We start from the raw sequence: 17,823 nt of genomic DNA, 5'->3' as shown, positions 1-17,823 counted from the left end.
CTCTGGCCATAAAGAGTTCATATTTTTATAGGGCTCAAAAGGTAAAGTTCTTACGTAAGTCAGGAAAAAGAAATAAACTCTAGATTTTCCCCTGAAATATTAGTTTCATCTTGTAAACAGCTGAATTTCAAAATTACTCTTTTATCAAACTCTGTTTCTGAGAGGTGATTAATCATGTTTCATTTTGTTTTGCAGATTTCTATAAACAGATATTTCTAAGCCCAATACCTTTAAAGTTTAGAGGTCATAACAGGTAACAGATTTCTTTGGTTTAAAATAAACAAAAATTTACCATAATTTCAGCACTTTAAGATCAGCAGAATCCTTCATTACAGCTGCAACTCCCCAAAGAGGTGAGCTGCATTAAAACAATCTCAACAGGACGCTTTATTGATTTTCTTACAGAGATGAGAACTATACAGATGTGCATGAAATGATAGACATGTTTCTTACTTTTGTCACCTTAAAAATGCTAGTATCACATTTTTTGCATGCCTCAAATGATTCTTTGTGTCATTGTACAGAAAATATAGCCTCTGACATCATCTTCACTAAGGGTTCCAGCATAAAATCTTTAGGTAGCATGTATAAACCTTGGTATCTACACCTTAACACACAGTTTCCTACTCCCATAGAACTTAAACCCTAGCTAATAAATGTATGCTCAGTTGCTCAGTCATGTCTGACTCTTTGTGACCCGATGGACTGTAGCCCACCAGGCTCCTCTGTCCATGGAATTTTCCAGGTCATAATACTGGAGGTTGCCATTTCCTTTGGACATGAAGATGTTTGTGGTAGAGAAAGAACTCAGTTATGGGTCTGGAAGGAAAAATGGGGTGTGGGTAAAAACAAGAATGGAGGAAGGTGAAAGATTAAGATGGAAAGAGAGGAAGATCGACTAGGTTCTGGCCTCTCTGGACTACAGACAAGTAAACCCAGAAAAGACTAAAGTAGAGTGTCTACAAACTGAAGGGACTGTGTGCCAACAAAAAATAAGAAAGAGTGGACCAAGACAGGGGCAGAATTCAGTTTAGGATACAGCAGGCACCAAAAGAAATCTTAGTTAACTGAATGAGTGAAATCACTCATCAAGATCCTAACACTTGACATATTTAAGTAAGATTATCTATGAATATAGCTACTCTTTCTATCTGAAGGACAAAGTTAAAGTAAAATAAACTTTCAATTTAGATTATCAGGTAAAATACAGTATTTCCAGTTATATATGAATTTTAAGTAAACAACGAATAACATTTTTAGAATGTCCCATGTAATATGTGGGGCTTCCCAAGGTGGTGCTTGTGGTAAAGAATCTGCCTGCCAATGCAAGAGAGACAAGAGACAGGGGTTCTATCCTTGGGTCTGGAAGATCCCCGAGAGTAGGAAGCAGAAACCCACTCCAGTATTCTTGCCTGGGAAATTCCATGGACAGAGGAGCCTGGTGGGCTACAGTCCATGGGTTCAGAAAGAGCTGGACACGACTGAGCACGCACACACACAACTATACACACACATACATGTAGTATGCAGGACATACACTAAAAAAAAAATTTGCTCATTATTTCTCTGAAATGCAAATGTAACTGGGACTCTGTTTTTTTCTAACTCTGATGATGCAACTTCACTTAGACACAGGCTATTTTGAGCAACAAAACAAAAAGTGGAAAAGTTAGCCTAAAGAAAACAAAAAATGCATTGGGTCCCTATTACATGGATAACTATGTTAAGCTTTAAGGGAGCAATAAAGAAGAATAAAAACAACATTTTATTATTAGAGAAATAAAATATGTCCACTTATATATTAACAATGCAAGGCAGTAAAAGAACGTGTCTAAACAAATAGTACAGAGATTAGTAGATCAGAAGAGGGACTAACTAATTTCATTGAGCACAGGGAAAACAAAAGTTAAACTGCACCTTGAAAAAATGACTGGTCTCTATAGAACTCATACTCAAAAGGCGGTAGGCAGAAGTATGGCAAGACAAAGAACTAGAAAGGAATGCAGAGAGAGTAACGAAAGCCCGTGGAAAGGGGAATAAATGTGACAAACTTTGGGTGTATATTTCTTCTGTACTAGCAGAAACAGAGAGGTATAGCATTAGATAGACACCACGAGCCAAGATGTGGATCTGGGGACATATGATGCTTCATTCACTTATCTAATAAGTCCTTTAGGTACCACTTATGAAATGTTCACCATGAGGAGGAACTCAGAGTGAATGGACCAGGTGGGCCAGAGCTGAGTGTCTGTGTAAATGGGCAGTGAGAGAAAAGATACAAAGGAAATGGGACTGAGTTGCTGAGGGTCTTAACTGAGCTCAATCTCATGAAAAGATATTTCAACCTATTTTTTTCTGAATCTCATTTTCTAGAGAATGACCCTATTTGTACTGAGTGAATACATTCATAAACCTTAAAAGTAAAATGTATACTGAAGGGTTAATTTTAAAATTTAAAATACCACAGCATCCTCCACAAAGACAAAAGTGGGGGATATATGAGTGAGAATGAGCAAATGTTTGACAGTCATTGAAGCTAGGTGATATGTATATATGAGGATTTATTGTACTATTCTATTTTAGGGCATGTTTGAAATTTTCCATAATATTTTTAAAAGTAGAAACATGTAATCTTTAAGGAGATTTAAGGACAGAATGGTTTGTGCACTTGACTTTCTTAATGAGATAAAATCACAAAAATGTTATTGCACAGGAAGATTAATATGATATTCCATTTCCCATGAAAAGAATGTTAACTCCTAGAATCACCCTGAAGGTACATCAAATCAAAGCACTTTTGCTTCCATGTCTGACTGCCAAGTGGAATTTATGAGACTGTAATAGTTCTTAGGCCCATGATTAACAGCATCTCCATGTAGACATAATATGTGTCACTGGGCAATACAATAAGCAAAAATTCAGACATAAAAATTAAAGATTCTACATTGCTCTCTGAGTATCAACTGGTAAAATACATGTCTTTAAACAATATATGTGTGTGTGTTTACATACCTATGGGTAATGCTACAAATAAAAGTCTCAAGCTTAAGAAGTTAAAGTACTCATTTAGGATTTGTTCCCTGCAGTGTGTAAGCCAGATTTGCAGTGATCTGCAACCTTACTTTATGATCTATTGGACGTATATGAGCTGCAACTGTAGTTACATATATTGTTGTGAAATATCAAAAGTAATTGGTTGTCCTACTTATGATTAAGATATAGAAAGTTGCAGGAGACGGTTAGTAGTCCCAACCTAACAACCAAAACACAAGGATAAAAACTGGAGTGGATAGCCATTCCCTCCTTCAGGGGATCTTCCTGACCCAGGGATCAAACCCAGGTCTCTTGCATTGCAGGTGGATCTTTTATAATCTGAATCACCAGGGAAGTTCTCAAAAGGTCATAGTTTTAAAAATTCCACCAACAAGATAAGGATGTAAAAATCCTAAGTAAATTAAATGCCAAAAAGCTACAAGATCTTCATAGGAGAGAAGAGGTCCATGGCTGCCTCATCCCTGGCAGAGTTGCAGGTGGAAGATCAATGCAGGTGGAAGATCAATGCACTGGAGGTCTGGAGAAATGAGCCACATCTTTCATGAATATTTCATGATTCCGTAGTCTGGGAGACAGGTTAGAATTCTGTGAAGCCCTCCCTAGGCATCGACCAAGCCTGCATCCATCCACCAAACTTTCTAATGGTCTTTGCCAAATGCACAGAGAGTTCATAAAAGGCTGGAGATTTGACAAGACAGCTGAGAGAAACACCACTTAGACACAGAATCTCCATCAAATGCAAGAAAGACACTTTCCTAAGACAGGAAGCAGGAAAGGACAGGTGAGAGAAATCCCTGTGAGGCTTTCAGGCACTTCTGAAAGGGGTAAGGTATCTGCCCTCTGAAGGAATGGAGTCAGCAGAGCAGTTGGGCAAAGATCTCCCAAGGCTCAAAAAGCTGGGGGCATAAAACAAGAAATAGGGCATTTCAGAGGACTTTCTGGGATGATGGAAATGTTTTCTATGTTGTTTCAGGCAGTAGTTACATGAGGTATGAAATTGTCAAAACTCACTGCAATGAGCATATTAAGAACTGTGCATCTTAACGTATGACTGAATTTAATAAAAAAAATCAAATTATAAAAATAAATCTCTCATGAAAAACAAATACCAACTGATCCCTTCAATCATGTCTTCATAAGAGAAGCTTCTGACATTCGATTCTGAAATCTGTTCTCTGACTCTGAGAGCTGGTCATCTCAATTACCAGCCAATCTCAATTGTGGCTGGTCTCAAAGACTTACAGAGACCTTTGCGGGAATTTCGTTTGCAGGTTAAAGGGATATTCCAAGTGAGAAATCCATGGGAAAACTGATCAAGGAGGGTAAATTTAAAGACACAATGATAGAAACACAGATGTAGAAAACAAAGGTATGGACACTAAGGAAGAAAGCAGGGGATGAGGAGTGAGAGGAATGGGGAGACTGGAGTTAACACATATATACTATTGATACTATGTATAAAAGAGGTAATGAAGGAGAACCTACTGAGAGGGAACCTACTGTTCCCTCTCCCAAGAGGGAGTCTCATGGTGCCCCAGGGCTGCACATCACTTTTACAGCATCTTCTTTCCTGACCTAATTATTGCTGAATGAAAAGAAGGAAATGAAGCCCTGTTGACTGTAGGTCCTAGGAAAGGTTCAGGCTCTCCGAGCTAGGATGGCCAAACACACAGAGGACCCAGGAGGTGGTCAGAGGCAGTGGCTATCAATTTCTTCTCTCCACCAACCTGAGTGATGGTGGCCAATGGCCTAGTGGAACGATAAGAACACCTGCAAAGAATAAAAACAGCACCGAACATTGACCGAGAGACAAGTACGTGCCAGCCACTTTGCTGGCCGCCTATTTATTAATCTGGCTCTTCTAGGGTCTCTGAGGGAAATACTCTTCTCATCATTATTTTACAGATGGGAAGCTGAAAAGGTTCCACAGCTCGTGATTAAAGTGGTGGAGTCCTCCATGGCTGATTCATGTCAATGTATGACAAAACCCACTGAAATGTTGTGAAGTAATCAGCCTCCAACTAATAAAAAGAAAAAGAAAAAAAAAAGTAGTGGAGTCCTGCATTTGCAGCCAGGCAGTCTGACATGAGGACTCAGTATCTGTAAGTCCTTCTACATGATGTGTTGTTCTGCTTCCCCAAAGAATGGACATAGGCAGATTTTGGAGTTAGAAAGCCTGAGTTCAAATTCTGATTTTACTGTATACTGGTCATATGGCCTTTGAAAAGTTAGCTAAGCTTTATAAGCCTCCGATTCATCTATAAAATGCAGGTAACACCATAATTCATAAAGGTATTGTGAGGATTATAGACAATTAATGTAAATAGCCTGACCCCTAGTAGGTGCTATAATTGATGGTAATAAATCATATTACCTTTCTAACATTCATTCCTGGATCATGTAAATATATATGTGTGTGTGTGTGTGTGTGTGTGTTTATGCGAAGTACATATAAAGAGATTGATACAGATAGAAAAGGAGAAATGAAGACTAGAAAAAAAGTTGTCCTTTATAATTACACACACACACATTACATATTTTGCCCTAATTTCTTCTCTAGAGAAGCTGGACATAGAAACTGAACATATTAATTAAGGTATGTAATTGATACACACACAAGGGAACTATTGCCCTGGAGTATAGAGCATTCATAGGGATGAAAAGAGTAAACAATAGTAAACATTCCAATTTGAAAACTTTGAAGCATCATGGTGCACTAGCAATACCACAGGTTATGGAACCACCCAAATTTCAGTTCAATCTTTGTTCTACTAATTTATGGCTACGTGACCTAAAGCAAGAAAAGGTTATTTACCTTCTGGGGCTTCAATCACTCTCATTTATAAAATGGAGATAATTATGCCTGGTAGGTTGTGTAAATGATCATAATACAAATAAAGGTTTACAATAATGATAATATGTATAAAACACCTGGTCTCTTGTAGATGCTTTATAAATGGTAGCTGAATTACTATCATTAGTGTGAGTCTACGTAACAGTCATATCAGAAGTCAACCACAACTTTCATTTGTTTTCCATGAATCTTATAGTGACATCTTAGTATAATTACACGTCAATTACTAGAGTCTCTCCAGGTCTTGCCCAAAGACAGTACTTAAAAATTTCTTAGTTCAGGGCTTCCCTGGTGGCTCAGATGGTAAAGAACCAGCTGGTAATTCAGGAGATCCAGGTTCAATCCGTAGGTCGGGACAATTCCCTAAAGAAGGAAATGGCAACCCACTCCAGTATTCTTGCCTGGAGAATTCCGTGGCCAGAGGAGCCTTGTGAGCTACAGTCCATGGGGTCACAAAAAGTCAAACATGAGTAAGTGACTCACACTTTCATTTTAAAACTTTACTTGATTAGTTACAAAAAGAATTAAGTTAGGAAACAATCTCTTTTCAACTCATTGGAAGTAAATGTTTTATTAGTTTTTATTCCAAATTAACCATCTTAATTAGTTACATATATATTTTAATTAGGTTTTAAATAAGTTTCTTAAAAGTCTAGAAGGAAGTATTTTTCTCTGTTTTAAGTTATATCCTTTTAGGCACCAGGTCAGCTGGCTCAAAGATTGAAAACTGAATTTTTTTCTCTATGTGGCCCTTAAGACATATATATATCTCTTTCACACACACACCCCCACACTTGTGCACGCACATGTGCTCTCAAACATGGATGAAATAAAGAGGCAAAGTTTGGAGAAAGGCAGAGAAAACAGTAAGGAAAGAAGTCAAGAGAGCCATTGAATGTGAAAACGAGAGAAACAGGGTCAAGTGAGGGATATTCAGGAAAGATACAAAGCGTCATCTTTGAAAGGGATGTTGTGGGCACTGATTATATAATATCTCCAGAAGTGCTCTGGTCTCCTGAGAGATGGGCACTCTATCAATACAAAGTATTGTGGTTTCTGTCTTTATAACTGAGAGATTGATATTCCTTGGTAAGATTCCATATCCAGCGCAGAAGGAACACAACTGCGAGTCTGAAACAGCACTTGCCCCTTTTTCTCCAGCACAAAAGTCTTCTTCCAGTGTGTGACCTTCCATGCAAAACAGCTCATTTTTAAAGCTTAGTTCCAGTCTCTTAAAGAGCCTTGGTTACAAGCCATGGGAAAGGATATCACGTGACAGAGGCACAGTCCTTTCTAAGTGACACGGGAAATGTCCTGCTACAATCACCCTCAGTGAAGGGAACACAGTACCATCTGGTCATCAGAAGAATTTGTAATCGTGCTAGAAACAAAGAGAGGATTCCATGGTCTCACTTCACAACGTACCTCACTTTCCCTTGTGAAAATATTTCAAGCTGATAATTAATGGAGATAGCAGTCAAATTCCTGAGAAGGTTTGAAAATTGTGTTATAGTAATAAACACTTAAGTTTGAAAGAAAAAAGGAAAAGGAAAAAAACAGTTGATCAGAACACAGAAACTGTTTTTTCGTTCCCTACAATATCACTGACTATTAAATATGTGTTCAGACTAGGATTGCTGATTGGTAGGAAACATCATATCATGACTATTATAATTAGAATACACAATATGCAAATGGTTTAAAATAGTAAGTCACTTACCATGTCAGAAGAAGAAACAGTTGGCAAATCTTCAAGAGCCAATGTGGTATCATTAGACACTGAGATATTAACTGTAAGAAAAACACCATTTTTTACTATAAAAATAAGATTAAAGTGACCCAAATTCATGATTAGTAATTTAAAAAAGCAGGATCAGGCATTTTAAAAATGTCTTCAACAAAAACATAAAGGCACAATAAATTTTTCTTTATTATAACTGTATTTACCTTTCAGCTAGATAAAATAACCAAAAATTTGGACACCTCTTTTATGCTCTAATCTGATAAGAAAGAATGACAAGTATTTAAGGAAATGGTATTGTAATTTGTTTAAGGTTTCAAAAGAAAAAGAAATCTCCTCTATTACAAAAAGGCATTCAACATATTTTACCTAGTGGAAAAAAATGACTTAATAAGTGAGGAAATAGGTTGATTATGGCTTCACATACAGTTAAATCTTATAAATTGAAGCTTTACTAATTTAGAATCATCTGATTTTGGAACTATGGAATTCATAGGAGGCAGTATATCTCTGCAAGATGTGTGCAAACAAAAAAATACTAAATAGTAAATTATATATAATTTATTATAAGGGGCATGCACATTTAATCTAATTTTAAATTATTTTCATATAGTTTGACATCATTTATGGATAATAAAATATCACTTGCATAACAACTTCTTGGGCTCCAAAATCACTGCAGATGGTGACTGCAGCCATGAAATTAAAAGACACTTGCTCCTTGGAAGAAAAGTTAAGACAAACCTAGACAGCGTATTAAAAAGCAGAAACATTACTTTGCTGACAAGGGTCTGTCTGGTTAAAGCTATGGTTTTTCCAGTAGTCATGTATGGATATGAGAATTGAACCATAAAGAAAGCTGAGCACTGAAGAATTGATGCTTTTGAAATGTGGTGTTGGAGAAGACTCCTGAGGGTCCCTCAGACTGCAAGGAGATCAAACCAGTTAATCCTAAGGGAAATCAACCCTGAATATTCAGTGGAAGGACTGGTGCTGAAGCTGAAGCTCCAATACTCCAGCCACCCGATGCAAAGAACTGACTCATTGGAAAAGACCCTGTTGCTGGGCAAGATTGAAGGCAGGAGGAGAAGGGGACAAGACAGGATGAGATGGTTGGATGGCAGTACCAACTAGTTGGACATGAGTTTGAGCAAGCTCTGGGAGTTGGTGATGGACAGGGAAGGCTGGTATGCTGCAGTCCATGGGGTCACAAAGAGTTGAACACGACTGAGTGACTGAACTGAACTGAACTGTAGAAGAACCTTAATTATTTATTAAACCAACACTCCTCTTTGAAATATTTCATTGTTTTCTTTCCATTTATGAGTCCAAAATTAAAACATAATATTTCAAAGGTATTCTATAAAAGATTTTTCTTTATCAGATAAGCCCTTTTCCTATTACATGGAGCTTTATGTATTAGAAAATATATTATTATGCAGAGACTATCTCTAATATATGGAAATATGAAAAAGCACATCAAGTTTTTGTTTTTGAGGATCACAAAGCTCATTCAATATCCAAACTGCTAATTACTGTTTGGTCCCAGATCATTCTCACCCCCAACCCAGGTCCCAACATCTGTAACTTGTCTTTTTAGTTTGCCGTGTTTTGGGTCTCATTTATATAAACTTTTTAGAGGAAACAAACAGGTTTATTTGACTACTGAAAGTTAGGACATAAGAGCCCTGAAGGAAGGTGAAAGGGGGCATGCCCTATTCACTGTTTTTTCCCAGAATCTGCCCAATCTGGCACTTAACTAACAGGAGCTCAAAAATATTTGTTGATTATTCAACCTTAAAAAAAGCAAATCCTGCCACTTTCAAAAAAATGGATGAACCTGTAGGACATTATGTATGCTAATCAACATAAGTCAGACATAGAAAGACAAAGCTGCATGATATCATTTATATGTGGAATATGAAAAAAAAAAAAGGAAACGTCAAACACATAGAAACAGAATAGAATGGTGTTTCCCAGAGCCTCGGGGTGAGAGAAATAGGGATAGTTGGTAAAAGGGTACAAATTTCCAGTGGTAAGAGAACTAAGGTCTGAGGATCTAATTACAAGATGATGACTATAGTTGGTAATACTATACTGTATCACTGAAATTTCCAAAGAGAGTATAACTTCAGTGTTCTCACCAAATACATATAAATATGTGAAGTGATGGATATGTTAATTAACTTAATGGAAATCCCTTCCCAATGTATATGCATAATGAGATCATCAAGTTGTACACTTTATATATAATTTTATTTGTCAGCTTTACTTCAATAAGGGCTTTCCTGGTGGTGCTTGTGGTAAAGAATCTGCCTACCAATGAAGGAGACGCCAAGAGACACAGGTTCGATCCCTGGGTTGGGAAGATCCCCTGCAGTAAGAAATGGCAACCCACTCCATTATTCTTGTCTGAAAAATTTCATGGACAGAGGAACCTGGCGGGCTACAGTCCATGGGATTGCAAAAGAGTCAGACACGACTAAACACACACACACACACACACACACATACTTCAATAAAGCTGAAAAAATATTTGTTTACTAACAATAAAAGAAACTAGGAATGGGGTCATGTAGTGACTACAAATGAATCACAGCAGATAAAGGCAAAAGAACTGAAATATGGAAAACAAATAAAAGGGAAGAAAATACTTAGCTTCAGTCCATTTCTCAACCCATTCTTATCTTTGAAGGCTTTGCAATTGTTAAACTTTTAACTTAATTCTAGCTGCGGCCAGGGAGGGCTTCCCTACTTCATCAGTGAAACTAGCACACTTGCAGACTCAGTTTTCTCATTTTTACTGTTTCACTGCAGGTCACAGAAGGAATCAAAATAGGATAGAGGATGCTTGGCCCAAAGAAAGAAGATGTTAGTAAATTACAACTAATAAAGCCTAGAAGTCTATTACTGTTATGTTGTAAAAAGCTTCAAGTAGATTTTCTTACATTATTCCATTTGTTCATTTTAAAACAGAGAAGACACATGTAGCAGGTATACTTTGACACCTGTTTTACACTGGATGGGACTTTGAGGCAAGATGTGCCAGGTTTCTTGCCCAGGATTACAGAATCAACCAGAAGGAGAGCTGGTACCAAAACCTTGTTCACCCTTTTTTTCCCCACCTTGCATTTCTATTCATCAGAATCAAAATTACTTACGTTGGCCACTGAATTCAAGGTGGGGAATTACAATTCACCCACGTTAGATGGCTCTCTCTACTGTAAACTGAAATGTCTGACCTGTCTGAGCATTTGAAGAAAAACAGCATATGTGAATTCAAAGGCACTATTTAGCTGGTGTCTGTGAAGCTGTCCTTTCTGAGCTAGATTCTTTAATGCATTTTTGTGAGCTCTCTGTCATAAGAGAGTGAAGGTCATTTTGTAACATACCTTTCTGCCTAAACTCAAGGAGTAAGAAGGGGAGGAGGATGATATTCCAGGCTCCTTTTTGTGTGTGTGTGAAATAAATGACAGATAATAAAGACCATTGAGTTCCAATCTGAACTTTCAGTAACTGCTCTCCAGTTCTTGATATATGTCAATCTGCTCATCTATATACCTTTTGTCCTTTTGGTTTTCCTCTGAGACAAGCTATGCACACTGGCTCCCCAAATCCCGAAAGGCCAGTATCAAAATGATGGTAAGAATAATATACTTTTCCTACTTATTACAATAAGTAGTTGCTTCAAAAGAGAGACTTCAAAATAAATATATAAGCAAGCACTTCTATAAATACATATTGGCAAAATATGGTAGAGCCCATAAATAAGATTAAAAGTAAATTTCTATAAGCTCACAGGCGAGAAAATATCAATTCCAATTGGGAACTTGGTCTACAAGAGCCCTTGATCACCACTTGGATCCAGACACATAAAATACAAATATTTTGGCAACCAACTGCAGAATGATCTGTGCATGCAGAATCTGTAATATCCTTAATTAGGATTCTGGAAAGGTGAAACGGAAAAGCCAAAACACTTCATTCTGTGTCTTCACTATTTGCTCAGCTTATGAAGCAAAGAACACTTTGCCCTAGGAACCTGGCTAATTTAGAATGAGCCAGTTATCACTGGGACAATCTGTGTCCCATACTTGGTTTCAGGTAATTTACACAGGTTGGTCATTTTATATTCCTTGAACTTTCACATCTTGATCCTCTTTTCTGTGTATCAAATGCTAATTGATCCTCTGGAATGGAGAAAGGAACATAGTAATAGACATTTAAAAATGTGTCTGTCACACAGATGACCAACAGTTACATGAAAAGATGCTCGACATAGCTAATTATTAGAGAAAAGCAAATCAAAACTACAATGAGGTACCACCTCACACTGGTCAGAATGGCTGTTATTAAAAAATACTGGAGTGGGTTGCCACTTCCTACTCCAGGGGATCTTCCCACCCCAGGGATCAAACCTGCATCTCTGGCATCTTCTGCATTGGCAAGAGGATTCTTCACCATTAGTGCCACCTGGGAAGTCATTAAAAAGTCTACAAATAATAAATGCTGGAGAGGAAAACCTTCCTACATTGTTGGTGGGAATGTAAATTGGCACAGACACTATGGAAAACAATTTGGAGGTTCCTCAAATAACTAAAAACAGAGTTGGCATAAGACTGTAGTCCCATTCTGCACACAAATCCAGTGAAAGTGCCAGTCACTTAGTCATGTCCGACTCTTTGCAACCCCCTAGACTTTACAGTCCATGGAATTCTCCAGGCCAGAATACTGGAGTGGGTAGCCTTTCCCTTCTCCAGGGGATCTTCCCAACCCAGGTCTCCCGCATTACAGGCAGATCCTTTACCAACCGAGCTACCAGGGAAGCTGCACACATATTCAAACAAAACTATAATTCAAAAAGATACATGCACCCCAATGTTGACTGCAGCATTATCTACAAGACATGGAAACACCTAAATGTCCATTGATAGATGAATAAAGAAGATGTGGTACAATGGAATACTACTCAGCCATAAAAAGAATGAAACAATACCATTTGCTGCAATATAAATGAACCTAGAGATTATCACCCTAAGTGAAGGAAATCAGGAAGAGGAAAGCAAAGACCATATGATACCACTTATATGTGAAATCTAAAATATGACACAAATGAAATTATAAAACAGAAACAAACACAGACATAGAGAACACACTTGTGGTTACCAAGTGGGAGGGGGAGTGGAGGAGGGAAGGACTGGGAGTTTGGGGATAGTAGATGCAAACTATCACATAGAGAATAGATAAGCAACAAGCTCCTCCTGCATAGTGCAAGGAACTGTATTCAGTATTCTGTGATAAACCAAAATGTGTGATAAACCAAAAGAGTGTGTGTGTGTGTGTATAAATATAAAAACTGAATCTCTTTGCTGTACAGTAGAAATTAACACACTATAAATCAACTATATATCAATAAAATGTGTTGCATTTGAAAGGTACTTAGTAAATGTTAGTCAAGTCTGAATTTGTATCTTCAACCTAGCTTCTTAGGGGGGAACTGATTAACTTGCTCTGAATAAGAAAAAATTTAACAATATTCTCCATGATAATGAAATTTTAATGCTGTATTCACGTTCTATTTAAGCAACATCTTAAGGCAACAGAGTAACTGGAAAATAAGTACAGAATAAAATTGAATAAGTTTCTTGCCAGCATGCTCATGTCAGATTTACTTAAGGGTTCTGAAAAACTTGAGCACATGAGTGCCTCTTGATAACTCACATATTTATGGTTTAAGTGCCCAGGGCAAATAAAAGGACAAATACAGATCTTCAAGGATGACAAAGTGAAGGAGGAAAACTTTGGGAGGAGTAACTTTTAGGAAGTTATCTGTCATTATCCCAGCCTGAAGTCTTAAAATTAACAGAAAGTTTTTATTCACTATTTCTTGTTATTATCCTTTGTTTTCCTGTGTTAACCGAGCCTCATGCTTGAGATTTTCAAGGTCAATGGACAAGTTTAAGTTATGACGCTCTTTATTCCATGAACACTATTCACATACTCACTTATGATGTTGCCCTGGAGCTGAGCTATTATCTGGCATTAAGCTGGATATATTTAGCCACTACTTACACAAAAACTTCTCTCCCATCCCCACCCATCTTTACATCTGCAAAATACATAAAACATTATTCTGGGGTACATTTTCCAAGTCTGGATTTTACACAAACCCAAAGCTAGAGAATTATCCAGGTCTGGTGGTTATCCAAACTCACTGCTTCCCCTTTTCCGATTCTTGCAAGTGTTATACAGATGCTACTGAAATATAAGTTAGGTCAGTTAAAGGAAATTAAAATGATGGGTCTTTCAAATGTCCACAGTTATCTCAAAAGACCATGTTACCATGAAAAACACAATGTCAGTTGCGCTGGTAAAGTAGCACACCAAATGCAGACCTAAACAAGACTACACCAGAAGGCTCTGCCCTTCCTCTTCAACCCTCAGACTGCAATTGAAATCTATCTTATCTAAAGAGGGAATAACACAGAATAAAAGTCAAACTGCATATAATATGACGCAGGAAGATTATATGGAAGACGAATTAGGATTACCTTTTATGTCCTAACTTTCTTTTAATGGGCTAACTGTGAAGCACTTACATGCATGTGCGCATGCTCAGTTGTGTCGGACTCTTTGCCACCCCAAGGATTACATCCCTCCAGGCTCCTCTGTCCACGAGATTCTCCAGGCAAGAATACTGGAGTGGGCTGCCATTTCCTCCCCCGGGGGATCTTCCTGAATCAGGGATCAAACCCGCATCTCCTGCGTCCCCTGCATTTCCTTCACTGACTAATATGGGGCCACAGGAGACAATGAGGCAGCAGTTCTTTTTTAATGGTTATGACATATAGGTGTACAGCATTTGCTAAGATAACAGAAAAATTATACACAAAGAAATAGTAATAAAATTCCACTCGAGAGAGAACTGTTTTAGAGCATTTGGAAACCTCCTCAAGCTAATGGAAGCCATGCTTACTACCATCACTTGACTTGGTCTGACAGTTTCACGCCGGGGAAAAGACCACGTTTTACTTAGAAATACTAGACAGTGATGCACTGGGTGCCTGCGAGAGGCTTTATTCCTCTTCATCATTCATCCATTATTAAGCATGTTCTCCCTGGAACAGTCAACAGTGAATCAATAAAATATATCCCTTCTGTTAAGAGTAAAGTATCGTGTCTGTCCCCTTGAGGCGATTTTTCTTGCCTATCTAATTTGCTTGTCATATTTAACAAGCCTTTTTTTCTCTCCAGATACAAAACCAACACCTGCTCAGAAAATTTATTTTGACCCTTTCCAAAACATTAACCATGCCCTTAGGGGTAGAGTCAGTGCCACCCTTGACACATTAGGTAAATGAACTCAGGTATTACAGTAGAAATTTATTTCTAACGTCTAGGTCAAATGTATTTCTGAACTTATTCATTCTAAAGGTAGGTAACACTATCTTAAAAGTAAATTTTATAAAAAGCAACGTGCACGTGAGGGGCCATGTGTTCTACGTCATTGAGAGTAGCACAATTCTTAAGCAATGAACTAGAAACTTGGTGAGTTTTTGTTGATGGCAGAAGCGGAAGGGAAAGAAAAGTCAGAAGAAAGAAGAAAAGGAGTGGGAAAAAAAGGGGGTCAAGTTTGCCTCCTGGTCCCTATTTATAGAATTTCAGCATTTACCTTTTTGAATAGATAGTTTCTTCCTAAAGGAACGAAACATCTCATCTCTGGGGGCTTGAAAGCCTTTTTCTACATGACTATGTATAGCATACAACACTTCTGTAGTCTTGAGATTCAGGGGAATAGTCGTAAATGATCTAAATGTGATGCACTGAAATTCTTCACATTTTTTCTAACAATTTTGCTACAATGCTTCATATTTATCTACAACAGTTCCTTGGTTTTTGTTTGTTGGTTGGTAAGCTTCCAGTGGAAGCCTAGTCAGAGTCTTTTTCTAGGAAATTTCATGGGAAGTTAAATGCTTGAATCCATTTAAAAGAATACAACTAAAAGATTTAACTGCTGGGGCATCTTTTGTGGGATAATGGGAATGAGAAAAAGAACAAAAATTTCCTCAGTGTCTATTATGAGCCAAATAATTTTACATGCACTATTTCATTTAATCCTTATAGTAACCTCTAAGAGTAGGTACAATTACTAACCCGGCTCACAGGTTATGAAACAAAGAGATTAAGAAATTAGCTTGGTCCAAGGTCACACTGCTAACCAGAGCTAAAATTCAAACTCAGTTTTCTTTACTCCAACGCACTTCTGGTTTACACTTTATCACACTAACAATTTTCTAAATTGGGATTTTGGTGACAAATAAAATATTATGAGTTGCCTTTCAAGTGGATATGTTTCAGTCTTCACTTGGGACTTTAAAGAAAAAAATTATTGAAGTAACAGCTGCTTTGTACTTCCCAAGTGGTGCTAGGGGCTAAGAACCCACCTGCCGGTTTAAGAGACATGAGATGTGGGTTCGATCCCTGGGTCAAGAAGATCACCTGGAGGAGGGTACGGCAACCCACTCCAGCATTCTTGCCTGAAGAATCCCACGGACAGTGGAGTCTGGCGGGCTACAGTCCATGGGGTCACAAAGAGTCAGACACGCCTGAAGTGATGAAACAGCAGCAGCATAGTTGCTTTAAATGTGTTGTTAGTTTCTATCGCACAGCGAAGTGAAACAACTATCCATATACTGACAGTCCCTCTGTTCTGGATTTCCTTCCCGTTTAGGTCACTACAGAGCACTGCGTAGAGTTCCCTGAGCTATAAGTTAGGGAACTAACTTACAGGTTCTCATTAGTTATCTATTTTATGCGTAGTATCAGTCATGCATACATGTCAATCCTAATCTCCCAATTCATCCCACTTTGGGTTTTCTGAACCATCTTCTTCCTTATACACCTCTGCAATGTAACCATCAAGGCATAGTGGGAAACAGAACACCTATTACCTCTACATTAACTAATAACTATCATATTTCTATGAAAAGTGAATGTAAGCCCAAAAACCATGTGCTGAAAACCTGATGTGTCAAATTCCACAGCTAACTTTCCTTTTGGCAATTGAAGACGGGGGTTTCCTAGTCTTTCAGTAGGTGAGAAGCTGAATATATAACTTGGGTTTACTGAGCAGCAGATGGGGGCAGGAAGAATGGAGGAAAAGGTGCCTTAAGAAATGGAAACTCAGGAAGTGATAAAGTTTTATGCAAGTGAGAACAAGAAAGATCAGGGAGGGAGGAGAAAGCTGTCTTCACAAAGCACCAAAAAAAAAAAAAACCCCACAATGTTATTGTGGCCATGAAAATAGTTTTCTTAGTGATTAAATGACCCCGATTTCCTTTCCTGTAAAATCATTTCTCAGTTTGCAGGATCACGACTCCATCTGCGCAGTTGCTGGTTCATTGTTACAGACCGTACCAGTGTTGAAAAACAAGTCGTCCGCCAGTTTAAATATTATTGACTCATTGATTGAATTCTTTTACTAGGAGTGCATGTTGCGATGAAAGGCCAGTCTCTTGTTGTTTTTAGAACACTTACTCTAGCTGTACATGCAACTGTATTATTCTCTCACTATTGGTTTTCAATTTGTTGTCGAAGTACTAAATATATTGTGGGTCTATGCAGTCTTCTATCAAAAAGTATTAAGGTTGTGAGAGAAATAACACAATCACTAATCTTAAAAGTTTTGTTAAAAAAAAAAAAAAAGTTTTGTAAAACATGAGATTGTCCTGGAAATGCATTTGCCTTTGTCTACACCAGAAACAGATTTCATCTGCGTGTGTGTGTGTTACTCATCGTGTCCAAATCCTTGCAATGCCATGAACTGTAGCCCGCCATACTCCTCTGTCCATGGGATTCTCTAGGAAAGAATTCTAGAGTGAATTGCCATGCCCTTGTCCAGGGGATCATCCTGACCCAGGGATTGAACCCTGGTCTCCTGCATTAGCAGGCAGATTCTTGACTGTTTGAGCAACAGAGGAAGCCCATACTCCCTCACATTTATGTACATATCTTCCATGAGCACCACTTATCTGAATGATTCTAAAACTAAGGGGTGTAAGCAACAGTCTTGTTGCAGAATGAGCCAACTGTGCAACAAAATTTGCTTAGAAGGGAAGATGATGAAGACTGGTTTGTTTGTCCTATTGCTCATACTTACAAACCCTAAATTTTA

General features: G+C 37.9%; 1 protein-coding gene across 5 annotated transcripts in view; it reads right to left on the bottom strand.

Moving 5' to 3' along the window:
• The window catches only part of SLC4A4 (solute carrier family 4 member 4), a 351,440-nt gene that overhangs the window by 54,000 nt on the left and 279,617 nt on the right, over positions 1–17,823 (bottom strand). For all 5 annotated transcript variants that reach the window (XM_043447564.1, XM_043447563.1, XM_043447565.1 and 2 more), the window contains exon 15: positions 7,629–7,699. In XM_043447564.1, the coding sequence (XP_043303499.1) occupies positions 7,629–7,699 (71 nt within the window). The remainder of the gene's footprint in view (positions 1–7,628; positions 7,700–17,823) is intronic.

Source organism: Cervus canadensis, chromosome 26 (assembly GCF_019320065.1).
Source record: "Cervus canadensis isolate Bull #8, Minnesota chromosome 26, ASM1932006v1, whole genome shotgun sequence".
NCBI classification, from domain to species: domain Eukaryota; kingdom Metazoa; phylum Chordata; class Mammalia; order Artiodactyla; family Cervidae; genus Cervus; species Cervus canadensis.
This window is presented reverse-complemented; position numbering and strand designations above follow the sequence as displayed.